Raw genomic sequence first — 17,046 nt, 5'->3', positions numbered from 1 at the left:
GAATAAAATGACATATTATATTAATGTATAATAATGCGAAAAAAAAGTCATAGTATAATATGACATATAATGTCAAAAAAACATCATAGTATAATAAGGCATAAAAGGTCATAAAAACGTCATAGAATGGTAAGGAATAAAAAAACACAGTACATTAAGGCATAAAAACGCCAAAAAACGTCATAATATAGTATGGCATAAAATGTCAAAAAACATCAAAAATTGTGATAGTATCGTAAGCCCTAAAATTGTCATTTTATACTACGTCATAGTACAGTTAGACTTAGTGGAGGGCACCAAAGCAGGTCTGGTGATTATGCAAACACTGCACAGAAAAGTGCTAACCTGGATTCGAACTCACAACCTTTGGAATGACAGCTGATGCTTTTAACCACTCTACTACCCTACCAACTTAAGACCAGCAAACTTAATAGTATAGTGAGGCAATACAATTCGTAAAACATAATATATTAAGGCATTAAAGGTTATAAAAACGTCATAGTATGGTAAGGCATCAAATGAAATTGTATTGGAAGGCATAAAAATGACAAAAAAAACGTCATAGTATAGTATAGCATAAAAATGTCAAATAATGTCATAGTATAATAAGGCATAAAAGGTCATAAAAACGTCATAGTATGGTAAGGAATAAAAGAACACAGTACATTAAGGCATAAAAATGCCAAAAAACGTCATAATAGAATATGGCATAAAAATGTCAAAAAACGTCATAGTATAGTATGGCATAAAATGTGAAAAAAACATAATCGTATATTAAGGCATAAAAGTTCATAAAAACGTCATAGTATGTTAAGGCATCAAATGAAATAGTAGTGGGAGGCATAAAAATGACTAAAAAAGTCACAGTATAGTATGGCATAAAAATGTCAAAAAATGTCATAGTATAGTATGGCATAAAATGTGAAAAAAAACATAAAGGTATATTAAGGCATAAAAATGCCAAAAAACGTCATAATATAGTATGGCATAAAATGTAAAAAAAAACATCATAGTATATTAAAGCATAAAAGGTTATAAAATCATTATAGTATGGAAAGGCATCAAATGAAATTGTATTGGAAGGCATAAAAATGACAAAAAAACGTCATAGTATAGTATAGCATAAAAATGACAAAAAACGTCATAGTATAGTATGGCATAAAATGTCATAAAAAGGTTATAGTATGGTAAGGAATAAAAAAACACAGTACATTAAGGCATAAAAATGCCCAAAAAAATCATAATATGGTATGGCATAAAAATGTCAAAAAACGTCATAGTATAGTATGGCATAAAATGTGAAAAAAACATAATAGTATATTAAGGCATAAAAGGTCTTAAAAACGTCATAGTATGGTAAGGCATCAAATGAAATTATAATGGGAGGCATAAAAATGACCAAAAAAGTCACAGTATAGTATGGCATAAAAATGTCAAAAAACGCCATAGTATAGTATGGCATAAAATGTGAAAAAAACATAATAGTATATTAAGGCAAAAAAAGTCTTAAAAACATCATAGTATGGTAAGGAATAAAACGACATATTATATTAATGTATAATAATGCGAAAAAAAGTCATAGTACATTATGACATATAATGTCAAAAAAAACGTCATAGTATAATAAGGCATAAAATGTCATAAAAACGTCATAGTATGGTAAGGAATAAAATAACATAGTACATTAAGGCATAAAAATGCCAAAAAACGTCATAATATAGTATGGCATAAAAATGGCAAAAAACGTCATAGTATATTAAAGCATAAAAGGTTATAAAAACGTCATAGTATGGTATGGCATAAAAATGTCAAAAAAAAAATAATAGTATCTTAAGGCATAAAAGGTTATAAAAACGTCATAGTATGGTAAGGCATCAAATGAAATTGTATTGGGAGGCATAAAAATGACCAAAAAAAGTCACAGTATAGTATGGTGATTAAAACACTGCACAGAAAAGTCCTAACCTGGATTCGAACTCACAACCTTTGGAATGACAGCTGATGCTTTTAAGCATTCTACTACCCTACCAACTTATGATTTGTAAACTTAATTGTATAGTCAGTCAATACAATTTGTGAAACATGATATATTAAGGCATAAAAGGTCTTAAAAACGTCATAGTATGGTAAGGAATAAAATGACATATTATATTAATGTATAATAATGCGAAAAGAAAGGCATAGTATATTATGGCATAAAATGTCAAAAAACGTCATAGTATAGTATGGCATAAAATGTGAAAAAAACATAATATTATATTAAGGCATAAAAGTTCATAAGAACGTCATAGTATGTTAAGGCATCAAATGAAATTGTATTGGGAGGCATAAAAATGACCAAAAAACGTCATAGTATAGTATGGCATAAAAATGTCAAAAAATGTCATAGTATATTAAGGCATAAAAGGTCTTAAAAACGTCATAGTATGGTAAGGAATAAAATGACATATTAATGTATAATAATGCGAAAAAAAAGTCATACTATATTATGACATATAATGTCAAAAAAACGTCATAGTATAATAAGGCATAAAAGGTCATAAAAACGTCATAGAATGGTAAGGAATAAAAAAACATAGTACATTAAGGCATAAAAACGCCAAAAAACGTCATAATATAGTATGGCATAAAATGTCAAAAAACATCAAAAATTGTGATAGTATCGTAAGCCCTAAAATTGTCATTTTATACTACGTCATAGTACAGTTAGACTTAGTGGAGGGCACCAAAGCAGGTCTGGTGATTATGCAAACACTGCACAGAAAAGTGCTAACCTGGATTCAAACTCAGAACCTTTGGAATGACAGCTGATGCTTTTAACCACTCTACTATCCTACAAACTTAAGATCAGCAAACTTAATAGTATAGTCAGGCAATACAATTCGTAAAACATAATATATTAAGGCATTAAAGATTATAAAAACGTCATAGTATGGTAAGGCATCAAATGAAATTGTATTGGAAGGCATAAAAATGACAAAAAAAACGTCATAGTATAGTATAGCATAAAAATGTCAAAAAATGTCATAGTATAATAAGGCATAAAAGGTCATAAAAACGTCATAGTATGGTAAGGAATAAAAGAACACAGTACATTAAGGCATAAAAATGCCAAAAAACGTCATAATAGAATATGGCCTAAAAATGTTAAAAAACGTCATAGTATAGTATGGCATAAAATGTGAAAAAAACATAATCGTATATTAACGCATAAAAGTTCATAAAAACGTCATAATATGTTAAGGCATCAAATGAAATTGTATTGGGAGGCATAAAAATGACCAAAAAAGTCACAGTATAGTATGGCATAAAAATGTCAAAAAATGTCATAGTATAATAAGGCATAAAATGTGAAAAAAACATAATAGTATATTAAGGCATATAAGTTCTTAAAAACCTCATTGTATGGTAAGGAATAAAATGACATATTATATTAATGTATAATAATGCAAAAAAAAAAGTCATAGTATATTATGACATATAATGTCAAAAAAACGTCATAGTATAATAAAGCATAAAAGGTCATTAAAACGTCATAGTATGGTAAGGAATAAAAAAACACAGTACATTAAGGCATAAAAACGCCAAAAAACGTCTTAATATAGTATGGCATAAAATGTGAAAAAAACATAATCGTATATTAAGGCATAAAGGGTTATAAAAACGTCATAGTATGGTAAGGCATCAAATGAAATTGTATTGGAAGGCATAACAATGTCAAAAAACGTCATAGTATAGTATGGCATAAAATGCGAAAAAAAGATAATCGTATATTAAGGCATAAAAGTTCATAAAAACATCATAGTATGTTAAGGCATCAAATGAAATTGTATTGGGAGGCATAAAAATGACCAAAAAAGTCACAGTATAGTATGGCATAAAAATGTCAAAAAATGTCATAGTATAATAAGGCATAAAAGGTTATAAAAACGTCATAGTATGGTAAGGAATAAAAGAACACAGTACATTAAGGCATAAAAATGCCAAAAACGTCATAATAGAATATGGCATTAAAATGTCAAAAAACGTCATAGTATAGTATGGCATAAAATGTCAAAAAAAAACATAATAGTATATTAAGGCATAAAAGGTTATAAAAACGTCATAATATGGTAAGGCATCAAATGAAATTGTATTGGAAGGCATAACAATGTCAAAAAACGTCATAGTATAGTATGGCATAAAATGTGAAAAAAACATAATAGTATATTAAGGCATAAAAGTTCTTAAAAACGTCATAGTATGGTAAGGAATAAAATGACATATTATATTAATGTATAATAATGCGAAAAAAAAGTCATAGTATATTATGACATATAATGTAAAAAAAAACGTCATAGTATAATAAGGCATAAAAGGTTATAAAAACGTCATAGTATGATAAGGAATAAAAAAATACAGTACATTAATGCATAAAAATGCCAAAAAACGTCATAATATAGTATGGTATAAAATGTCAAAAAACGTCATAGTATAGTATGGCATAAAATGTCAAAAAACATCAAAAATTGTGATAGTATCGTAAGCCCTAAAATTGTCATTTTATACTACGTCATAGTACAGTTAGACTTAGTGGAGGGTACCAAAGCAGGTCTGGTGATTATGCAAACACTGCACAGAAAATTCCTAATCTGGATTCAAACTCACAACCTTTGGAATGACAGCTGATGTTTTTAACCACTCTACTACCCTACCATCTTAAGATCAGCAAACTTAATAGTATAGTCAGGCAATACAATTCGTAAAACATAATTTATTAAGGCATAAAAATGACAAAAAAAACGTCATAGTATGGTAAGGCATCAAATGAAATTGTATTGGAAGGCATAAAAATGACAAAAAAAATGTCATAGTATAGTATGGCATAAAAATGACAAAAAACGTCATAGTATGGTACGGCATAAAAATTTCAAAAAACGTCATAATATAGTATGGCATAAAATGTCAAAAAACGTCATAGTATAGTATGGCATAAAATGTGAAAAAAACATAATAGTATATTAAGGCATAAAAGTTCATAAAAACGTCATAGTATGGTAAGGCATCAAATTAAATTGTATTGGGAGGCATAAAAATGACCAAAAAACGTCATAGTATAGTATGGCATAAAAATGTCAAAAAATGTCACGGTATAATAAGGCATAAAAGGTCATAAAAACGTCATAGTATTGTAAGGAATAAAAGAACACAGTACATTAAGGCATAAAATGCCAAAAAACTTCATAATAGAATATGGCATAAAAATGTCAAAAAACGTCATAGTATAGTATGGCATAAAATGTGAAAAAAACATAATAGTATATTAAGGCATAAAAGGTTATAAAAACGTCATAGTATGGTAAGGCATCAAATGAAATTGTATTGGAAGGCATAACAATGTAAAAAAACGTCATAGTATAGTATGGCATAAAATGTGAAAAAAACATAATAGTATATTAAGGCATAAAAGGTCTTAAAAACGTCATAGTATGGTACAGGATTTAAAAAAACAGTAAATTAAGGCATAAAAATGCCAAAAAACGTCATAATATAATATGGCATAAAATGTCAAAAAAATATAATAGTATATTAAGGCATAAAAGGTCTTAAAAACATCATAGTATCGTAAGGAATAAAACGACATATTATATTAATGCATAATAATTCGAAAAAAAGTTATAGTATATTATGACATATAATGTAAAAAAAAAAGTCACAGTATAATAAGGCATAAAAGGTAATAAAAACGTCATAGTATGGTAAGGAATAAAAAAATACAGTACATTAAGGCATAAAAATGTCAAAAAACGTCATAGTATAGTATGGCATAAAATGTCAAAAAACATCAAAAATTGTGATAGTATCGTAAGCCCTAAAATTGTCATTTTATACTCCAGTTAGACTTAGTGGAGGGTACCAAAGCAGGTCTGGTGATTATGCAAACACTGCACAGAGAAGTGCTAACCTGGATTCAAACTCACAATGTTTGGAATGACAGCTGATGCTTTTAACCACTCTACTACCCTACCAACTTAAGATCAGCAAACTTAATAGTATAGTCAGGCAATACAATTCGTAAAACATAATATATTAAGGCATTAAAGGTTATAAAAACGTCATAGTATGGGAAGGCATCAAATGAAATTGTATTGGAAGGCATAAAAATGACAAAAAAAACGTCATAGTATAGTATAGCATAAAAATGACAAAAAACGTCATAGTATGGTATGGCATAAAAATGTCAAAAAACATCATAATATAGTATTGCATAAAATGACAAAAAACGTCATAGTATAGTATGGCATAAAATGTGAGAAAAACATAATAGTATATTAAGGCATAAAAGTTAATAAAAACGTCATAGTATGGTAAGGCATCAAATGAAATTGTATTGGGAGGCATAAAAATGACCAAAAAAGTCACAGTATAGTATGGCATAAAAATGTCAAAAAATGTCATAGTATAGTATGGCATAAAATGTGAAAAAAAACATAAAGGTATATTAAGGCATAAAAATGCCAAAAAACGTCATAATATAGTATGGCATAAAATGTAAAAAAAAAACATCATAGTATATTAAGGCATAAAAGGTTATAAAATCATTATAGTATGGTAAGGCATCAAATGAAATTGTATTGGAAGGCATAAAAATGACAAAAAAACGTCATAGTATAGTATGGCATAAAATGTCATAAAAACGTTATAGTATGGTAAGGAATAAAAAAATACAGTACATTAAGGCATAAAAATGCCAAAAAACGTCATAATATAGTATGGAATAAAATGACAAAAAACATCAAAAATTGTGATAGTATTGTAAGCCCTAAAATTGTCATTTTATACTACGTCATAGTACAGTTAGTCTTAGTTGAGCGTACCAAAGCAGGCCCGGCGTTTTTGCAAACTCTGCACAGAAAAGTCCTAACCTGGATTCGAACTCACAACCTTTGAAACGAAAGCTGATGTTTCTAACCACTCTAATACCCTGCCAAGACCTTGTAGTGCACTGTATTACTGAAGGGTTAAATAGGCTGGAGGCGTAACCAGGAAACATCGTTCATCGCATCAAATCGTGCGCATTACGCACACGTCGCACCACACACAAACTACTGGAAATCAGAAACTTGGAAGATTTTAAAAGGTCTTTGAAGACTTCAGATTAACCAGCCCTGTGATTGATACGAGAATTGTGCAATGGCAGGTAAGTGTTCACGGTCTAGATGCACTTTTATGGTGTTATGTGTGTTGGCGGCAATATGCTGGCGATCAGCCAGTAAATTTAACAATCTACACAAGCTTGTTATCAATGGAGGACAGGAGTTAGACATACGGTTGGTTTTAGACGTACTTGTACTTTCACTCTGTAGGCGCTCAAGCCTGCATTATTTGTGGTGTTGTTTAGTCTTTTATTCGAGACTCTGATTTCTTCTGAATGAAAATGATAAATTATGTTGAAAACAGATCGTACTGATGGTCTAATAGTCAAATAGTTTTCAGCTGTTAAAGTAAAGCAGGAAAACCCTCCCTTCTTCCTTACAGGGAGGGCACAAACCATACTAAACCCTCCACCCTGCATTACATAACCAAAGGCGTAGTTTAATTATATATTATTACATTTTATCCTAGCGATTTGAAATCTAATGGAAGTATATCAAACATATAGAAATATTGTTAACATGTTATAATAAAGGTACAAACGCTGCTGATTTCAAGCAGGATGTATCATGAATTCCAGTCGCTCACTATAAAGAAATAACCAAATTACTGTGAGTTCATGTGATTAGTTAATGCTTAATGGATCATCAATTAATGGTTGATAACGCGCAGTTGCTTCATTCGCATTGATTTCTGTGCATCACTTAAACATGTTTTTTTAAAACGTTATTATTGACTCAGGTGCCAGTTTATTAGGTACACCTGACAAAGTTAAAAACAAAGTATAATTTGCTGCAAATCATCACGTTTGTGATGTTCAATTTGTGCTGCCACCGTTTCAGAGAGGTGTCAATTCAACTGTGTGGTCATGTTGGAGGATGAAAATTGAATTACATGACTATTTATATCAATATACAATGTATAATGCACTACAGTTCAACAGCACCATCCTCTCAAATGGTCATACTCTCCAAAACAGTTTCAATAAAAACTGAACATTATAACCATTATAACCAGATATTAGACATTTCTGATATTGTCTTATTCATAATCCCAACCTTTCACTGAAATGACATTAAGAGGCCAACATTTAGGTTGTGTCATTCCTTTTGATTCATATCTTCTTTTAGATGAGGACCTTTTCAGGGTGAGGACAAAGTTTTTGGATAAGGTGACTAAACAAGTTATTAATCAGCTGCTGGGTGATATTTTAGAGGATTGTATTGTGAATAATGGGGAGCAAGAGTCAGTCCTTGTTGGGAACAAATAACACATTGAATCCCTTGAATAATCCAAACTTGAACGGTTTCGTTTCCATGCTTCATATTCTTTCCACTAGATGAGCTTTTCAGGGTGAGGAGTGAGTTTGCGGCGAGGGTGTCCATTGCTCTAATTAAGGAGCTCCTGGACGACCTTTTGAAAGATAAAATCGTGAACGATGGGCAGAGTGAGTCAATACTTCAAGACAACTCTACCAGAGCAGACAAAGCACGTGACCTCATTGACACAGTGAGGAAGAAAGGAGATGCAGCCAGCAGGGTGATGATCGTTCACCTTCACAGAAGAGATCCTGAACTTTACTCTCAACTGGGCCTGGGCCAGGGCCTTCTTTAACTAGGTGAGCTAGGATATTTAGAGCTAGAGAGAACTGCATCATATTTTTATCCAAACCAATATTGTATTTTGACATTGTCATGAGCATCAGCTTTTGTACATGAACAGAAATACCTCATTTTCAACAGTTATGTTGTTGTGTTTTGTTGTTCCCAGCTGCAGAGCCGCAGACTAAGCTGGAGTGGTCAACCTCGCTCATCCCTACCACTAAGGAATTCTGGGAGAAGAAACAGAATGATAGAGACGTTAGTCATTCATAAAAGCATTATCAAATATCTTATCTGGCTTAATTGACAGACTTACTCTCCACTATGTGCCAAAAATGGGAAAAATTTAGTTTTAATACAACATTATAATACACAATATTTGATCATAAATTTTGCCTTTAAATGTATTTTTTCAGATTCACCCTGTGACCAAAAATTATACTGGGAGCCCTGTGGCCATGTCCTGTCATTTTGAATCTAGTTAGAATTATATTTGCAAAACGGTTGGTGAATGAATTACAATCTATCTGCAATAAAATAAATTTTTTATCAATAAATTGTTTAAGAAAAAATAAACTTGTGTGCTTATCAACTTATTTTTTATTTCTAGTGGTATCATTATGAAACTCTACTGTTGATTACGCTGTGTAAACGTTAAAGTAAGTTATTTACCGTTTCCAGGGACAGGAGTGTCTTTTAAAGCCTATAAGAGTTTTTCAAATGCCCTCGGTTCAAGTTTGAGTCTCAACTGTTTCAAATGTGGTTGAAGATCAGCCACACCAAAATGTAGGCGACATCACGCTGCACCGCTGGAGCAGTAATTCTCACTTTGAGCCTCATTTGTTAACCTGCAGCAGAAATACAACACCTCCTAGTGCACTGTACTACTGAAAGTTTAAAGTAGGCTGGAGGCGTAACCAGGAAACATCGTTCAGCTCGTGCGCATTACGCACGCGTCCCCGACACACAAATTACTGGAAATCAGAAACTTGGAAGTTTTTAAAAATTCTTTGAAGACTTCAGATTAAACAGCCCTGTGTGTGATACGAGAATTGTGCAATGGCAGGTAAGTGTTCACGGTCTAAATGCACTTTGCGAGTAACCACGATTTGTGGTGTTCTGTGTGTTGGCTGCAATATGCTGGCGATCAGCCAGTAAACTAACTTAATCTACACAAGCTGCAGTTACTGTTAGTGCTCCGTGTTATCAGTGGGGGACAGGAGTTAGACATATGGTTTCTGTCATGATTGATGGTATGTCTGTCAAATAAAAGTCTAAATTGGGCTATTCTATGTGTTCTTGTGTATGCCACGTAATTTTACTTTCACTCTGTAGGCGCTCAAGCCTACACTATTTGTGCTGTTGTTTAGTACACTTAGTTGTTAAAAAAAGTTGAAAATTATATGACACAACCTTTTTAGATTTTCAAAATGTGGATTTACGAGCTTTTTGTATAAGATAAAACTTTGAAATGACAACTGTGACATGTCTAACACTATATTCATATCCGGTTCAGTGTCTGGCGTTTAGTGTTTGCTCAGAATAAGGTAAACCATTAATGCAAACTGAGCAGGTCGGACAGTAAGGTTCTTTTATTCGAGAATCTGATTTCTACTGAATGAAAACGATACATTATGTTGAAAACAGATCGTACTGATGGTCTAACAGTCAAATAGTTTTCAGCTGTTAAAGTGAAGCAGGAAAACCATAGGCGTCACTGACATGAGGCTTCTTCTGTACAGGAAGGGCACAAACCATACTAAACCCTCCACCCTGCATTACACAAACAAAGGCGTAGTTTAATCATATATTATTACATTTTATCCCAGCGATTTGAAATCTAATGGAAGTATATCAAACATATAGAAATATTGTTAACACGTTATAATAAAGGTACAAACGCTGCTGATTTCAAGCAGGATGTATCATGAATTCCAGTTGCTCACTATAAAGAAATAACCAAGTTACTGTGAGTTCATGCGATTAGTTAATGCTTAATGGATCATCAATTAATGGTTGATAACGCGCAGTTGCTTCATTTGCATTGATTTCTGTGCATCACTTAAACATGTTTTTTTAAAACGTTATTATTGACTCAGGTGCCAGTTTATTAGGTACACCTGACAAAGTTAAAAACAAAGTATAATTTGCTGTAAATCATCACGTTTATGATGTTCAATTTGTGCTGCCACCGTTTCAGAGAGGTGTCAATTCAACTGTGTGGTCATGTTGGAGGATGAAAATTGAATTACATGACTATTTATATCAATATACAATGTATAATGCACTACAGTTCAACAGCACCATCCTCTCAAATGGTCATACTCTCCAAAACAGTTTCAATAAAAACTGAACATTATAACCATTATAACCAGATATTAGACATTTCTGATATTGTCTTATTCATAATCCCAACCTTTCACTGAAATGACATTAAGAGGCCAACATTTAGGTTGTGTCATTCCTTTTGATTCATATCTTCTTTTAGATGAGGACCTTTTCAGGGTGAGGACAAAGTTTTTGGATAAGGTGACTAAACAAGTTATTAATCAGCTGCTGGGTGATATTTTAGAGGATTGTATTGTGAATAATGGGGATCAAGAGTCAGTCCTTGTTGGGAACAAATAACACATTGAATCCCTTGAATAATCCAAACTTGAACGGTTTTGTTTCCATGCTTCATATTCTTTCCACTAGATGAGCTTTTCAATGTGAGGAGTGAGTTTGCGGCGAGGGTGTCCATTGCTCTAATTAAGGAGCTCCTGGACGACCTTTTGAAAGATAAAATCGTGAACGATGGGCAGAGTGAGTCAATACTTCAAGAGAACTCTACCAGAGCAGACAAAGCACGCGACCTCATTGACACAGTGAGGAAGAAAGGAGATGTAGCCAGCAGGGTGATGATCACTCACCTTCACAGAAGAGATCCTGAACTTTACTCTCAACTGGGCCTGGGCTGTGGTCAGCCTGCTCCACCAGGTGAGCTGATATTTTACAGCTAGAGAGAACTGCATCCTATTTTTATCCAATCCAATATTGTATTTTGACATTGTCATGATCATCAGCTTTTGTATATGAACCGAAATACCGCATTTTCAATGTCAAATTCAATGTTGTTGTGTTTTGTTGTTCCCAGCTGCAGAGCCGCAGACTAAGCAGGAGTGGTCAACCTCGCTCATCCCTACCACTAAGGAATTCTGGGAGAAGAAACAGAATGATAGAGATGTTAGTCATTCATAAAAGCCTTATCAAATATCTTATCTGGCTTAATTGACAGACTTACTCACCACTATGAGCCAACAATGGGAAAAATTTAGTTTTAATACAACATTTTAATACAAAATATTTGATCATAAATCTTTCTTCTAAGTCTACTATGTCGATGTACATGTAAATACATATGGCAAAACTTTGATACATTTTTTTCCTTTAAATTTATTTTTCAGGTTTACCCTGTGACCAAAAATAATATTAAAAGTCGTGTGGCCCTGCTAATCACTAATGTAAGGTTTACCGATGAGAGACTTAACAGAACGGGAGCTGAGAAAGATGAGGAGAACATGGAGAAACTGCTGAAAGCTCTGGGATACGATGTGATGAAGTGCACAAACCTCACTGGAAAGGTACTAGTGAAAAAAAGAAAACACATTTTCTTTTTGTTAAATCAGAACATTTGATTAAGAAATGACAGTGACTGACGACTGACTTTTTGTGTTCTCACAGGGGATTGATGAAGCTTTAATTAAGTTCTCTAAACAGGAAAAACTCAAAGAGACAGACAGTGTGTTGGTGGTTATCATGTCTCATGGGAAACTGGGAGCTGTCCTTGGTGTCAACTCAAAAATTAAAATATGTGATGAGACTCCATCTACCCCAGATGAGTTCTCCATCGACAACATTTACAAACACTTGGGCACAGACAAATGTCCAGCGCTGCTGAACAAACCCAAAGTCATCATCATCCAGGCCTGCAGAGGAGGTGAGTCTCATCTATTCTTACAGATGTTCCAAACTTGAATTCAAATTAAGACTTTGCTAAATGAATGTCATACTTCGTTGTATTTTAGAGAGAGGTTGCCATGAATTGTATCAAATAATATGCCACATGTATTTCAGGCGAGCATGGATCTGTGCTTCTTTGCGATGGTGCAAAACCATGTGATGTCCCACAGCAAGGTCCGTCTGCTTCTGCTGCCGAAGAGGACATAGAGGATGATTCTTTGAAGTTTGTACACAAAGAAAAAGACTTCATTTCTCTTCTCTCCTGCACCCCTGGTCAGCTCAACTGAAATATTATCAGATCAAATTTTAAAGCTCGTGACAAGAATAGTTACAGCATAATAAAAATCTGTAAAAAATAAATGTATTTTCTGTTTTTCCTGCAGATACTGTCTCATATAGACACCCAGAACACGGGTCTATTCTTATCCAATATGTTGTTGATGTATTCAACAATTGCTCCCATGAGAATGACATTGAGGAACTTTTCAGAAAAGTGAGTTTTGCAATAATGAAGATGTTCTTGTTTTATAAGTGTAAGCTTTACTTCATTTCATACACTGTCTGTTTTTAACTACACAGGTCATGCGACGCTTTGAAGAGTTTTCCGCTGGCAGCAAAAGACAAATGCCGACCAAAGAGAGGTGCACTCTTACGAAACGCTTCTACCTCTTTCCAGGTGTCTGAGATAGGACTCAATCCTGTTCAGCACAGCTTTTGTAACCACATTTAAAATCATGGTTTCAATTCTTTCAAAGGTGCTAATCAGTGAATAGATAGCAGGCAGGGGACAAGGGGGTCAGGGGGCGCTGGGCCAGAGCCTGTGCACAAAGTGTCTGATGAGACTTCTTGTTGCAAAGCTCATCAAAAGACTACAACAAAAATGCCAATGACTGGAAAGAGGCACAAAATGACCACAAACAGATGCAAACGAATGCAGATGCAGAATCACTACAATGAGAAGCATTTTGCATCTCTTTCAGTCTTGGTGTTTGGCCCCTTGGTAGGAGGGCTGGGGGCTTTTTACATAGTCTCATAATTTCATCCTTGATAAACCTAAACTTTTTTCTATTTGTAGTTGAATCTTTGCTTTTATATGTTTATATGTCTGACAATATGTCCATCTTTTCAATTAATGGAACATGGGAATTTTTATAACCCTGTAGTCTGTGATTGAACAGGTTCGCTCACTCACAAGAAAAACAGAACACATTTTAAAGTACAAAATTATGAAATCACTTTGATTTACTGTGTAGCCAACAGAACATGTAAGAAGAGTACCATGAAGAATGGAAATCAATTCCAGGGCTCAGACAAGCAGCATAAAGTTTATGATAGTTGTGGTAGATCTCATTGTAATTTTATTTGCATTACTAAACAAACTAATCAAGCTCATTATAAGCGTCTTTAATGCATCCATGCTAAAACAGTTAAGTATTTTTTGTTTGCCTTAATTTGGGCCAGATTGGGAACAATATTGTGTCTTTATTTTGCTTCAATTCATTCAGCACTCCAATGAGTCAGATGAGGGATGGAATGGGAATTTGTGCTGTTGTGGGTCTGTTCGCTGAATATCTATATACACAAATACACTTGACTTGAGTGAATACCTTGTAGCCACAATTTGATGCTGTCACACCCACTAGCTTGGTTAATCAGCAACAGTGGGGCAAAGGTCTCAGGCAAAGATATAAAAGTACTTGGTGCTGTGAAGACTGGCACAGTCAACATTGCGTGGTTGCTATTTTATGGTAGTCATCTGATATACTGTATGTGTTGTAGTTGTTAATACTTGTATTACATTTGCTTGTTTGGTGATCAATGCTGATCTAAGGGGCTACAGAAGCTGTGTTGCTTTGGATTTGATTTTGTATTCTATTTTGTAGAATGCACAGGCATTATCATTGTAATCCTGCTATTGGCACATAGTGTATACGGCTGCCCACTGTGCATTTCCTTCAATAAAACTCACTGACCTGAGGATCCCGCCGTGATTCTTTTACCAAAATCATATCTGCTGACTCAAACCAGGTAAAATCTCCAAAGGCCCCAGCCTTTTTATGTTTCTTTTACCACTTAAGAACATTCTTTAAAAATAAAATTCTTGTAGTTACAGGAAATACCCCATTAATTGTCATAAAATGAATTAAGGCAGAAAGAGGAAACCTTGTCAGGAATACCACTTGAACTTTGCCCTGTACCATACATGTTACAGGGAAAACCCAGCATTAACTGCTGTTCCATGCTTCCAGCACACTGTGAGAACGGAAACATGCTTTAGAGAAAAAACGATTACAACAATATTCAACAATTATGACATTATTTCAGTTTTTTTTCCAAAACTGTGATTGTTTTTATTTCACAACAAGGCTTCAGTTACATTAATATTCAGTAACTTCCCCAACACTGATCATGATCTTAAAAAGTTTAAATCATATATGAGTGATGTTCATGATGCACACATAAGAATCCAACATATTCTCCAACAGTCACCAATTGTCATCAAAGTGATCATAATAACCATGGCACATATATAATATATATATATAATAAGGAAAAAATAACATACACACAAGAACACATATACCTCGTCCCACATATACTATAAACTTGCATAGTCCTATACATTTACATATATGCAGTATATAAACATACATGCTGTACACAAAAATCTAGATATGGGTTAGGGTTATTAAGAGCAAATAGTCTGAGGAGTAGATGGGACTTGAGGGTTTAATTGAACAAAATGAATTAATTAGAAGGGGTGTAATATGGTTCTGGGTGTCTAAAGACCTAAGTCTACATTTAAAGGTTCACATTTTTCTAGTCTGTCATAAAACAATATTCACATCCCATATATACAGTGGAAATGTTATTGGTTATTGGAATTGTTCCTCTTGTCTATACTAAGACAATCATCATTCTGCACAAAGTGGAAGCACAAAATGAGTCTAGTAGTAAAAATACTGAGACGTTTTGCCTAATTCAGACAACTGAAGTGTCATATTAACTTTGGCTGAACATGAACCTTGGAGTGACTGCTGGAAGCAGTAACTGTTTCAATGTACACGGACATGTCAGTATTGTTCTAAGACAGACCTGACAAAATGAAAATGAGACTGATGGCCTTCAAAATAAAAAAGGAATTTGTAGTCCAATACAACATACTACTTTATTGAACTCTGGAGATAAAGAAGATACTGGAGGGTGAAGACTGACTTGGCTTTAAAAGGATGGACTCCTCTACTTGTGCCCTGTAAATAAGTACCTGTGCCTTCTTGTTTCATTATTTTGTCCACTCCATTTACGGTGTATCAATGGCGGTAGTCTGAATAACAGAAACACCTCTCTGGATAATGGAATACAGTTCAACTCATCACTATATTCATCTTTCCACTTCAGACTTGTGGAAAAGGTGTCAAAAGCTGTTCTGGAGGAGCTCCTAGTCAACCTTTTAGAAGATGGTTTGTTGAATGATGGAGAGACAGACTCAGTGCTTGATGACAACAGTAACAAAGCCAACATGGCATGAGGAAAGAAGACAAAGCCAGCAGGAAGATGATCGCTCACCTGAAAACAGAGATCCAACACTTTATATCTTTGAGGTGTTCAACACCTGCTTCCATGAGGATGACATTGATGAAACTTCAGAAAAGGGAGTTTTTCACATGGAAACGTTTTTGTGGTTGTCTGCTAAAAGTGAAAAGGTTCAGTTCAACAGCTGTGATTTAACAAGACCTTAGAGCAACCAGTAACCATGTTGTAACCACACAGGTCATGCAATGCTTTCTGTCCAGAGAGAAATTAATGTGAATGAATGTCTATGCAAGTGTGAGGTTGGTTGTTATCAGTTCGGCTAGGTGAGGCCCTGATACAACCTGGGAAGACAGAAGATTTGAATCACATTAGATTGGTCCATGAGGATACACATATACCTTATTTATCCCCTAGGGGAAATTGAGGGTTAGGATCTGCTGACATGAAGTCAGTAGGAATCATTTGTCATTTCTAGTGAGATCAGAAATCAGAATCTTTTTTTTAGTTTTCTTTTTTAGTTTTTTTTATCACATTCATTAGGGATTTGAATGTTTGATATCTATTAGGGGAAAGTCATAAAAGTAGAGTCATTGTTGCAGAAATTCTGCACTAAGTCAGAGGATATCTTTTTCACTGAGTGCAGTGACTCTCTGTTCTGGCCACATCCTGCATGATGTGACTAGTGCTACTAGATAAGCATGAATTACATGGAAATAGTGTTTTCAGAAAACTTTGATGGGAGCAGACTGACACCATGAATAGGAACTGGGCCTCT

General features: G+C 33.8%; 1 protein-coding gene across 1 annotated transcript; it reads left to right on the top strand.

The window, feature by feature from the left end:
- The first annotated feature begins 9,581 nt into the window (after positions 1 to 9,581).
- LOC130168270 (caspase a-like) lies at positions 9,582 to 14,715 on the top strand. Its single transcript, XM_056375002.1, has 8 exons — positions 9,582 to 9,801; positions 11,433 to 11,714; positions 11,872 to 11,960; positions 12,182 to 12,358; positions 12,459 to 12,714; positions 12,852 to 13,010; positions 13,121 to 13,230; positions 13,317 to 14,715. The coding sequence occupies exons 1-8, from the start codon at positions 9,795 to 9,797 to the stop codon at positions 13,419 to 13,421; spliced, it is 1,185 nt and encodes a 394-aa protein (XP_056230977.1). The 5' UTR covers positions 9,582 to 9,794; the 3' UTR covers positions 13,422 to 14,715.
- The last annotated feature ends 2,331 nt before the right edge of the window (positions 14,716 to 17,046 follow it).

The sequence above is a fragment of the Seriola aureovittata genome, chromosome 4, assembly GCF_021018895.1.
Source record: "Seriola aureovittata isolate HTS-2021-v1 ecotype China chromosome 4, ASM2101889v1, whole genome shotgun sequence".
In the NCBI taxonomy this organism is placed as follows: domain Eukaryota; kingdom Metazoa; phylum Chordata; class Actinopteri; order Carangiformes; family Carangidae; genus Seriola; species Seriola aureovittata.
The sequence above is the reverse complement of the archived record's forward strand: the minus strand, read 5'-3'. Positions and strand labels throughout refer to the sequence as shown.